The sequence below is a fragment of the Myotis nattereri genome, assembly GCF_964212035.1.
Source record: "Myotis nattereri genome assembly, chromosome: 3".
NCBI classification, from domain to species: domain Eukaryota; kingdom Metazoa; phylum Chordata; class Mammalia; order Chiroptera; family Vespertilionidae; genus Myotis; species Myotis nattereri.
Window position 1 is genome coordinate 205446529 of NC_138077.1, and position 12069 is coordinate 205458597.

General features: G+C 53.9%; 1 protein-coding gene across 1 annotated transcript; it reads left to right on the plus strand.

Annotated features, from left to right (window-relative positions):
• Positions 1-32: 32 nt before the first annotated feature.
• LOC308516066 (aflatoxin B1 aldehyde reductase member 2) lies at positions 33-11837 on the plus strand (the record flags this gene model as incomplete). Its single annotated transcript, XM_081086831.1, has 7 exons — positions 33-497; positions 8298-8485; positions 8667-8771; positions 9488-9584; positions 9775-9874; positions 10495-10624; positions 11676-11837. The coding sequence occupies exons 1-7, from the start codon at positions 170-172 to the stop codon at positions 11835-11837; spliced, it is 1110 nt and encodes a 369-aa protein (XP_080942957.1). The 5' UTR covers positions 33-169.
• Positions 11838-12069: the final 232 nt, after the last annotated feature.

Here is a 12069-nt window from a genome sequence, read left to right on the forward strand (position 1 = left end):
GCCTTCGGACGGTCCCCAAGGCGACGCCCGCGGACACAGCGTGCGCGGAGGGACGCGACGCTCCTGGTCCCAGGTCCCTGGTCCCGGCGCCCGCGCCGCCGCCTCCTCCGGCTCCTCCCCGCTGCGGCGGGCGGGGTCCCAGGCGCCCCAGCGCGCAGGCGCGCACCCCATGTTGCGGGCGGTATCTCGCGCTGTGACTCGCGCCGCGGTTCGCTGCGCTCGGAGCCGTGGGTCCCCGCAGCCCCGCAGCGTCAGCAGCGCCGCCGCTATGTCCCGGCCGCCGCGGCCCGCCTCGGGCGCCCCGGCCCGGCCGGCCACCGTGCTGGGCACCATGGAGATGGGGCGCCGCATGGACGCGCCCGCCAGCGCCGCGGCTGTGCGCGCCTTCCTGGAGCGCGGCCACACGGAGCTGGACACGGCCTTCATGTACAGCGACGGCCAGTCCGAGAGCATCCTGGGCGGCCTGGGGCTCGGACTGGGCGGCGGCGACTGCAAAGGTAACGCTAGTGCCTGCGCCCGGCCCCCCTGACTGCCCCCTGCCCCGTGCCGGACGCTGACCCGACCCGGGCCACTGTGCGCCGACCGCGGTCGGGACCGACAGCTTCGTCCCTCCCCTGGCCGCCTTGCAAGTCTGTGAATTGAGTCCCAGCTCCTCGGGCCCCGGCAGCTGGGCAGTGCTTTGTCCTGATCGCCTTCCCCTTCCCTTCTCCTTTAGGGCTTGCAACTCGGGAACCCCCAAATCTGGTCTAGCCCTTAGCTTTCTACCCGTGTGCTTTCTTGGGGTACCTCTCCGAGGCACTGGCCTCCAGAGCTGTGCCGTCCACGCCTGCAGTCATGCCAGGTGCCCATAACCAGGCCCCAGGCGCTTTGCCATGCCCCTCTCCCCATTGCCCTCAGCGCCCTGGCGCTCCCCAGCACCCTTTTCTCATCCTAGACTTTGCTCAGTTCGGTTGGCAGCCCCTAGACTTTGCTCAGTTCGGTTGGCAGCCCCTAGACTTTGCTCAGTTCGGTTGGCAGTCCCTAGACTTTGCTCAGTTCGGTTGGCAGTCCCCTTGGCGCTCTCAGGGAGAGCTGTAGCGATGCAGTTGCAGGCTGGGCTGGGGGAGCAGAGATGGAGGTGTGGGGCGGGGCTGGGGGTGGGTTTGGGGGTGGGGTGTGGTAAGATAGCCCAGGCCAGGCTTTGTTACGGGTAATAGAAGGGAACGTGACTCTAACACCTCCAGGGAGCTCAGTGTAGTGGTGAAGATTGAAGCGAGTGATTACTGGGGAGCCCAGAAGGGGCAGCACCGTGGGGAAAGGAGGGGAGGGGACCACCAGAACAGGGAGCGGCACTAGGGAAAGCAGAGGACACTGGGGCTGGGCCTTAAGGGGTCAGTAGTGGTTTGCTGGGCAGAGAGTGGCAGAAAGGGGCATTAGAGCTGAGGGCACAGCTGTGCAAAGACGAGGATTGGAAATGCAAAGTGCCTGGTGTGAGGAGGTGTTACAGGATTCCAGGCCAGAGGGGTAGGGAATCAGACAGGAAAGTTAAAACAAGGCCAAATTGTGGGCAGTTTGCAGCCAGCTTGTAACTAACAAACCATTATCTTTCCCAGCCAAGGACACGGAGCAAATGATTTAAAAAACCTCCTTAATGAGAGAATGCAGAAAGGGAGGGGGAAAGGGGGAAGGGAAAAAGGGCAGTTTTACTCCCTAAGCAGAGAAGCCAGCAATCTCAAGGCTTGGCAAGATTACATTGCCAGGTGCTTTCCATGAATTCTGGGAAGGCCACAACAAAGTAAAAAAAGGGACCTCGAGAATTAATCTCTATCAAAATAGTCAGCAGAGGAATTTTGCAGCCTGTAGACGGGAGGGTGTATAATGCCTCGGACCCCCACCCAACTTGCTCTTCAGATTAACTGAGAGTCTGTCTGTGCTTCATAAGCCAAATGTGTAGGTTTGCTTACTTTCCTTTTGCTTTTTTCAATAAGGATACTGCCTTAATTACTTAATAAATCGGCTTTTCACAACACAGTCAGGGTTTTTCATATCAATTCATCTCTATGAAAAGACAAGAATCAAGGTTGGGGACAGTCCTCGCCCCCTAGTCAGGGGGCTATCATGTACCGGGAACACCTCTCTCATGTTGGTAAGAGGTGCCTATAGCAGAAGGATGGCCAGCAGGCAGGTGTAGCTTGAAAGGGGGAAGTGTGTGTCTGTGGAGGGACAGACTGTTCCTCATTAGCCCAATGCCATTAAAAGTAACTAGTAGGGCCGGACCGGTTTGGCTCAGTGGATAGAGCGTCTGCCTGCGGACTGGAGGGTCCCGGGTTCGATTCCGGTCGAGGGCATGTGCTTTGGTTGCGGGCACGTCCCCAGTGGGAGGCGTGCGGGAGGCAGCTGATCAGTCTCTCTCATCGATGTTTCTAACTCTGTCCTTCTCCCTTCTTCTCTATAAAAAAATCAATAAAATATTAAAAAAATATATACCTTAAAAAAAAAAAAAGTGACTAGTAGGATGCCTGGCATATAGTGGGGCCCAGTAAACGCTAGCTAATATTGCTGTAACCGGACAACTAAGGGGTCTGGGCTGCCTGTCACTACTTGAGCCAATTCAGCAGAGACAGGGTTGAATCATATGAGCATTTATTCCAATACTGCACACGGTATGGGTGAGCAGTAGGTCGTCCATAAAAATCTGCTCTGAAACCCCTTATAAGCCAGCTGCTTATATTGGGTAGGACAAAGATAACATGGGGAAGTAGGTAATGAGGGCTGGGGTGGGACTCTCTTGTTTAGGCAACAAGGTTGTTCATCTTTCTATGATAATAGGCAGTTCTTGAATGAGAATGGCCCAAATTCCAAAGTTGACTCCCAGGTCCAAGGGTGACTGTGACTCCTGGGTCCCAGGGGTATACAACTCCCAGCCAGGTTAGAATGTGCTTTCTTTAATTCGGTTAACAGAGTATGACTACTCTAATCTAATAATAGACAAACATGGTAATTGACCATACCTCTGCTACGCTTCCCATTGGCTAATCAGCAGGATATGCAAATTAACCCAACCAAGATGGCAGCCGGCAGCCATGCAGCTGAAGCGAGCAGGAGGCTTGCTTGCTCCAGTGATGGAGGAAGCCAAGCTTCCCCGCCTGCCGCGGCCTGGCTCTGAGCTCCACTATAAGCAACAAAGTTGCAATTATAGAAGCTAAACAAACCCCATATACCTGCTTTCAGCAGGCCGTGGCCTCTGAGCTGGAGCAGCAACAAAGTTTCAATTATAGAAGGTAAATAAATCCCAGAATAATAATAAAAAAGAAATAAAGGAGAGGCTGGGAGCTTCAGGCCAGCTTGGCCAGCCTGAAAATAGCCATCATCCCCTCATCCAGGCTGGCCAGGCACCCCATTGGGGACCCCAACCTTGAAGGGGGTGTGACCAGCTGCAAACAGCCATTAGCCCCTCACCCAGGCTGGCCAGGCACCCAAGCAGGAACCCCACCCTAATCCAGGACACCCTTCAGGGCAAACCAGCCGGCCCCCACCTGTGCACCAGGCCTCTATCCTATATAGTAAAAGGGTAATATGCAAACTGACCCTAACAGCAGAAGAACTGGGAATGACTGGTCACTATGACACACACTGCCCACCAGGGGACAGACTCTCAATGCAGGAGCTGCCCTCTGGTGGTCAGGGTGCTCTCACATGGAGGAGCTCTGTTCAGCCACAAGCTAGGCTGATGGCTGCCAGTACAGCAGTGGTGGTGGGAGCCTCTCCTGCCTCCTCAGCAGCGCTAAGGATGTCCAACTGCAGCTTAGGTCTGCTCCCCACTGGCAAGTGGACATCCCCCAAGGGCTGCAGGGCTGCCAGAGGGATGTCTGATTGCCATCTTAGGCCCAATCCCCTGGGGAGCAGGCCTAAGCCAGCAGGTGGTCATCCCCCAAGGGGTCCCAGACTGCGAGAGGGCACAGGCCGGGCTGAGGGACACCCCCCCCTGAAGTGCACAAATTTTTGTGCACCGGGCCTCTAGTATTTCTATTTTTTTTCTTAGAGAAACTTAATTTTCATTTAAAAAATAATAATTATTATTATACTAGAGGCCCGGTGCACAAAAATTTGTGCACTTGGGGGGAAGGGGGCGTCCCTCAGCCCGGCCTGTGCCCTCTCGCAGTCTGGGACCCCACAGGGGATGACCACCTGCTGGCTTAGGCCCGCTCCCTGGGGGATTGGGCCTAAGATGGCAATCAGACATCCCTCTGGCAGCCCTCGGGGGATGTCCACTTGCCAGAGGGGAGCAGACCTAAACTGCAGTCGGACATCCTTAGTGCTGCTGAGGAGGCAGGAGAGGCTCCCACCACCACTGCTGTACTGGCAGCCATCAGCCTGGCTTGTGGCTGAACAGAACTCCTCCCATGTGAGAGCAACCTGACCACTAGAGGGCAGCTCCTGCATTGAGAGTCTGCCCCCTGGTGGGCAGTGTGTGTCATAGTGACCAGTCATTCCCAGTTCTTCTGCTGTTAGGGTCAGTTTGCATATTACCCTTTTACTATATAGGATAGAGGCCTGGTGCACAGGTGGGGGCCGGCTGGTTTGCCCTGAAGGGTGTCCCGGATCAGGGTAGGGTTCCTGCTTGGGTGCCTGGCCAGCCTGGATGAGGGGATGATGGCTGTTTTCAGGCTGTCCACACCCCCTTTAGGGTGGGGTCCCCACTGGGGTGCCTGGCCAGTCTGGGTGAAGGGCTGAGGGCCTTTTTCAGGCTGGCAGGTGACTGAAGCTCCCAACCTTTCCTTTTTTTCTTTTTCTTTTTTAATTCTGGGATTTATTTACCTTCTATGGCTGTCACTGGAACTGAGAGCCGGCTTTAGCTCTGAGGCTCGGCTCCAGCTCTGAGACCTCGGCTGATGAAAGCAGGGATCTGGGTTTGTTTGGGTTCTATAATTGTAACACTGTTGCGGTCCTGCTCGCTCCAGCTCTGACAGCTGAAAGCAGGTTTCTGGGGTTTGTTTAGGTTCTATAATTGCTACATTGTTTCAGAGTGCAAGCTCAGAGGCCGGCAGTGGCAGGTGAGGAACCTTGGCTTCCTCCATCACTGGAGCAAGCAAGCCTCCTGTTCGCTTCAGCTGCCTGGCTGCCGGCCGCCATCTTGGTTGGCAGTTAATTTGCATATCTTGCTGATTAGCCAATGGGAAGGGTAGCGAAGTTATGGTTAATTACCACGTTTCTCTATTATTAGATAGGATAGTGTTATGCTGGGGTCCAGCCCTAGCAGGTCCAGGGGTTCCCAAAGGTGTGGACGGAGTCGGCGAAGAAGGAATGACACGGATACAGGGTTTAGTTGATCAGCATGGTTGGGTTCTCTCTAGCCAGGTTCTACAGCCAGGTTCTCTCTCTAGGTTCTCCAGCCAGATTCTCTAGCCAAGATCTCCAGCCAAGTTCTTGCCATGTTCTCTTGCCATGTTCTCTCGCTAGGTTCTCCAGCCAGGTTCTGTCTCTAGTATTTCTTATGACGACGTAAACACATTCAAACCTGTAAAGAATTTTTGTGAGTTTGAGCCAAACTGTTGACAGTTGCTGGGAAGCAGAATCTCAGCGGGTTGGGATAATGCTCTGGAGAATGGTGTTTTTTCCCCTTGTTTTTATACATTACATTCAGAGGAGGAGACGTACGTGGGTTCCATGAACTCCATTGGTGATAGATTAGAGAGGTGGGAGAAAGCAAAGGGGGCGGAGGGTGAGGTGTGCGGGGTGGGGGAGGGGGGACGACAACTCTGGGATTGAATAAAAAGTAAAATGATAAGACAGTACTTCTTTTACTTAGGTGGGTACAGGATAGTTAACAGGCAACAATGAATATGATAATAACGATGAAGGAATTTGTGGCATCTGTCTTGGCGCTCAGGGCATTTGGTTGTGCCCTGAGGGGTCTGGGAAAAAGGGAAGTTACAAGTTACCCAGACATTTCAAGGATATGTTATCCTAGATGCAAAAAGACGATAGGCTCAGTTAAGGTAAAGATTGACCTTGTCAGGGAAGATACCAGCCTACGACGGAACCACCTACCATAACTGCTTTTAGTTACAGTTTAATTTCAGACCATCCTTGTGGTTACTTTAGGCCTTAGAGTTTGCAAGACCGCCATGCAGGCCTTCCCGGAGCTTGTCGGGTTAGCATGTGGCCCCTTTTGTCCACATAACTATATCTAGTCCCCAATATTCTGTTTTTGCCCCTAACACTGCCACACTTTGCCTTCTTACCCCCACCCCCACCCCCCTGCAGGCTCTTCTTTCCCAGCCCTTGTGGGGCTTTTTTCTGGGTCCTTAGATTCATGGCTTGGTGGGTCTGGAGCAGTGGTTCTCAACCTGTGGGTCGCGACCCTTTTGGCGGTCGAACGACCCTTTCACAGGGGTCGCCTAGGATCATCCTGCATATCAGATATTTACATTACAATTCATAACAGTAGCAACATTACAGTTATGAAGTAGCAACGAAAATAATTTTATGGTTGGGTCACAACATGAGGAACTGTATATAAAGGGCCAGAAGGTTGAGAACCACTGGTCTGGAGGAACCGAATGAGAACGTGTCGCAGGCCCGCACTTTCTAGTTCACCTGGCTGCCTCTCACTGATAATGAAGGTTTTGTTTCTGAATTGGTGTTTCTCTTCCAATCCTTCTCTGCTCCTTCTTTGAGGCCAGGCTCACTGGACCAAAGTCCTCAGGTTGGATCTGAGGCAAAGTTCACACTACACTTGCAGGGGAATGGAGAATTGGGACTTGTTGCCTCATGCGCAGTGGTCTGATGACTTCCCTCTGAACTGCTGAGTTGCCTTTGGCAAGTATGAAAAGTGCAGACTGCATCCACCCACCAGTCCAGACAGCCAGCATTCTTCATAGCATCTCCACGCTGCTTGTGTGGCAGAGCACCATCTCGTTCTCACGGGGACTGTGTCTCTACAGTGGGTGTGGGGTGTGCCCGCGTCCATGAGTCTGGAAAGGGAAGGGAAACTATAATTGCCTTCTGCTCATTTTACCTTCTACCTGTCTCTCAAATTGATCTCTGCCAGCGCTCATGTTCAGGCAGATGCATCTCTTCCCTGAATTCTCCCAGCAGCCTCTTTACCTGTCTTCATATTTCCAGGCCCGCCCCCTTGAGTTTTTTCTCTATACTGCAGCCAGAGTGCAGAACACACGCCGACTTTGGATGATGGTATCTGAGAAAACCCTTTGGGATTAGGCCCGTGCCCTTTCTCTTCTCTCTTGTCCCATTGCTCCATGCCTGGAGTTTATGCTCTTGTAACTCAGAATTGCCAAGTATGGCCCTTCACATACTGTATTGCCTTGTGTTTGATTTTGCCTGTGTTCCCACCTTCTGGAATGTGCTTCCTAGCCCTTGTTGACTGTGACTCATCCTGGGAGACTCAGCTTGGGTGTTAGCCCCCGGGGAAGCCTTCCCTGGCAGTCCCAGGCTGACCACATACCCCTTCTCTGGGCTCCTTGGGCACTGGTGCTTTTCTGTGTATTTACCGTATTGTAATCTCACCTTCTAGACCAGCGGTTCTCAACCTGTGGGTCGCGACCCCTTTGGGGGTCACATGACCCTTTCACAGGGGTCACCTAAGACCATCGGAAAACACATATATAATTACATATTGTTTTTGTGATTAATCACTATGCTTTAATTATGTTCAATTTGTAACAATGAAATTGGGGGTCACCACAACATGAGGAACTGTATTAAAGGGTCGCGGCATTAGGAAGGTTAAGAACCACTGTTCTAGACTCTGAGCTCCTTGAGGGTAGAGATCGAGTGTGTTTAGTTCATCTCTGTGCACTCAGCCTCCAGGGCCAGGCTTGGCACAGCCAGCAGTTTGATGACTAATAATCTATATATACAAAAGCCTAACTGACTGAAGGACCGCACTGACCACCAGGGGGCAGAAGCTCAATGCAGGAGCTGCCCCCTGGTGGTCAGTGCGCTCCCACAGCCAACCCCCTGCAGCAGGCCAACCTCCCATGGTCCCTCCCGGCCCCAATCAGGACTGGTTCGATGGCCCCAATTGGCCCTGATCGCCCACCAGGCCAAGGGACCCCACCCGTGCACAAATTCGGGCACCGGCCCTCTAGTAGTTATTATAGCAGCAGTGACCATTGAGAACTTACATGTAAGATCATGTAGTTCATCCTCATGATCTCCCAATGAAGACAGCGCCATTATCATGACTATTTTACAGATTATAGAATCGAGGCTCGGGGAACTTAAATAATTTAGCCGGGGTCACATGGCTAGTAAGTGGTTGTAATAAGTCTCTCAACTATTCTCCCCCAAAGTGAAAATTGCCACTAAGGCCAATCCCTGGGATGGGAAGTCCCTGAAGCCTGACAGTCTCCGGTCCCAGCTGGAGACATCACTGAAGCGATTGCAGTGCTCCCAGGTGGACCTCTTCTACCTGCATGCGCCTGACCATGGCACTCCCGTGGAAGAAACGCTACGTGCCTGCCACCAGCTTCACCAGGAGGTGAGGGTGGCACCCCGAGCTCCGGGAGGAGGTCTGCTGCTCCCTCTTTGGCCTGTCATTACCCAGGAGAGTGGAGGCTCCAGGGCTGTCCCAAAGGGTCACTCCTAGGGTCTTCACTGTGGTCTTCTCTTCCTGGTCTCCTGGAATGTGTTGGGTTCTGACCACCACCTCTCCCCTGCAGGGCAAGTTTGTGGAGCTTGGCCTCTCCAACTATGCAGCCTGGGAGGTGGCTGAGATTTGTACCCTCTGCAAGAGCAACGGCTGGATCCTTCCCACTGTGTACCAGGTGCGGGGCAGGTCTGCAGAGGCCTCGGTCTCCAGAGCTCCTGCTGATCCCGACTTCTCTTGGCCCCTCTGACTGACCCCATGCCCTCTCCATAGCATCCATTCCCCTACTCACAGCCTGCATATGAGCCCCAGGTGCCCTCCGGATGACGTGCAAGCTCCTCAGCCTGGCCAGCCGGTACCTGCTTGCTCTGGCCCTGGCTCCCCTTTCTGCCTACGTGAATACCTTGGTCCCATCCTTCCTGCTTCCTTGCTCTGCACGTCAGCCCGGAACACTCCTCCCCCTTCGCCCTGGTAGAAGTGCTCTTTCCTGATGCCCCCGAGGGGCCTCTAATCTCCAGACCTAATCATCATACGTTCATTGAGCACCTGCCATAATCATAGAATCCGCCTTTGTTGTGATCATCTGTCTCCTCTCTGTGTCTTTAACTCGCCTCTAACATCTCTTGGGGACAGAGATTTGCTGGACTTACTCGTGTTTGGAAGCCCAGTGTCCCTCCCAAAGTTGGTGCCCACAGATATCTGTGGAATGATAGCTCCAGTCTAGTGTCCCTTCCTGGGGCCCAACACTGTCTCCCCATCCCCTACCACCACTCATGATCTGGGAAATCATTGCTGAAGTCCTGGGCAGGTTTTGACTGAAGGTTTTAAAAGATGGTTGCTGGGGTCCCTTCTCTTGACATTTGCACCCTCTCCAGCCGGCCCTTCTCCCTGCAGGGCATGTACAACGCCACCACCCGGCAGGTGGAAACGGAGCTCTTCCCCTGTCTCAGGCACTTTGGACTGAGGTTCTACGCCTACAACCCTTTGGCAGGTACAGGCTGTTGTGGGGACAAGGCTCCTCCTGGGGTGGGTGGGCATTCCTGGTGCTGGGGGGCAGGGAGGTGTTTGACAAGAGGCTGGGTTGTGTCTTCCATCCTTCCTGGTGTCCCTGCCCCAGTCCAGTCCAGAAGAGCCTCTGGGAACAAGGCAGGTCAGGGGATCTGACTGCAGCCTTCCCACAGGGGGCCTGCTGACCGGCAAGTACAAGTATGAGGACAAGGACGGGAAACAGCCTGTGGGCCGCTTCTTTGGAAATAGCTGGTCTGAGATCTACAGGGATCGGTGAGCTGGAGAAGTCTGTGTCAGGGGTTTGGGGGTGGGGCTGTTGTCCTGATATGTGAGTGGAGAAGTTCTAGGTTGCTTTCCTGTGGGCTCCAGGCCTTCCCTTGCAGCCTGGACCTATGTGTCTGGATTCCTGCAGGAATTACCAAACCCTCTGTGGGGCTTCTTCTTGTTTGCTTGGGACCTCTGCGAGGAAATGAGGATCCCTGGCCTTAATACCAGGTGGTCTTCCAAGCCACAGCTGTTCCTGGGAAATGCTCATCACCTGCCAAGAGGGAAGGAAAGAGCCCTGGAGTGAGGCTCAGGAGGCCTGGGGCCTGCCCTTTGCACCGGCTACCTTTGCTCCACTGGGAAAGTGTGGGCAGGCTCTGTGTTCTTAGGAATAAAGACGTTGCGAAGGTCTCTGGTGAGGGAGCCACATCCTGAGTGGTTCTGCTGTCTAATAAGGCAGGAGACCCACTGCTAAAAAGGACACTGCCCTCCACCCCCCCCCGCCCCCCCCAGATCCCATGCTGTGGGGTTGGGGTGAGCACAGCTGCCCTGGTTGGCTCTTTGCCTGTGGCCCCAGTGTGACTGACCCCATGCTACTGACCTCTGTGCCACCCCCCTCACCTGCCCAGCTTCTGGAAGGAGCACCACTTCAAGGCCATTGCCCTGGTGGAGAAGGCCCTGCAGGCTGCATATGGCAGCAGTGCCCCCAGCATGACTTCAGCTGCCTTGCAGTGGATGTACCACCACTCACAGCTCCAGGTAACCCAGCCATCCCAGGAGGCTCTGCTTCTGTTTTCCCTTTGTTGGAGGGGTGGGGGAGGGGGGGGATGGAAGAAGGGAGAGGACGACACAGTTATTTGGTGACTTATTACTCCTTTGCTTCCTCTGAAATTTCTCCATGGCCCAGTTCTTTTGGGTGGTAATCTTGTTCTTAAGTTCCTTTAGTGCCCTGTCACGAATACTGTTGGCCTCATTAGGTATAATCCTAATTTTATTTTTATTTTTTAATCCTCACTCGAAGACTGATTTTTTTTTTCTTTTAAGAGAGGAAGGGAGATGGGTGGGGTGGAGAGAGAGAGAAAAACATTGATTTGAGAAACATTGATTGGTTGCCTCTGGTATGTGCTGCAACTGGGGATCAAACCTGCAACCTAGGTATGCCCTGGCCAGGAATTGAACCTGCAGCCCTTTCGTGTACTGGATGATGCTCCAATCTATTGAGCCACTCAGGCAGGGCAGCAGGGCAACATAATCCCAATTTTATTGAGGAAACTGGCTCAGAGGCTATTTCGCTTGACCAGGGCCCCACGGCTACACATGACTGGACATGAACACCTGAGACCCACCTTTCTTAACCATTAGCATTTATTCCATCCTTGGCTGCCGGCTCTGCGGCGTCCAGCTCTGTCCCTGGTGGGGTTGTCCTCTCCCTGCAGTTTCCCCTCCCCCAGCTGGGGCGTTGTCTGGCTCCCTTTACTGAGCACCTGTTAAGTGCCAGGCCTGAAGCAAAGTACTTCACAAACTTTTAATTCCCACAATCATCCTGCGAAGTTCAGGAAGCCTGAAGTCCAGAGAGGTCAAGTACGTAACCCAGGTTTACCCAGCTGCTGAGTGCAGAGGCTCTGAACTTAGGTCTGCTGAGGCTGGAGGCAGGGCTTCCGAGCTGTTTGAAGGCAAGGTAAGTTTTTTCTGGAGTAACAGAAGGTACAAACAGACATCAGACCCAAATCCAGCAGGGGCAGGGCTGGCGGTGTGCATGACTGCAGCATGGTGTGCCGGTGTGTTGATGTCTGTCCATCTCCCCTTCCAGGGTACGCACAGGGATGCGGTCATCCTGGGCATGTCCAGCCTGGAGCAGCTGGAACAGAACCTGGCAGCCACCGAGCAAGGGCCCCTGGAGCCAGCTGTCGTGCAGGCCTTTGATCAAGCCTGGCACCTGGTTGCCCATGAATGTCCCAACTACTTCCGTTAGGCCTGGTCCTGGCTGGAGGTGGCGGAGGGTCCACGCCGCCTGTCACCTTTCGTTCTCTCACCCTGGCCTTAAGCTGCCTATTTAGCCTGTTCTTTTCTCAGCATCTGTTCACAAATGTCTGTTTTCTTGGAATCCTCCCAGTTGCCTTCACAAAGTGTAAAGGCTGGGGCCGAGAGTTGCTCCAGCGTTTCCTATCGGAATAAAGCAGGCACTTGACGGGTAGCCCAGGCCC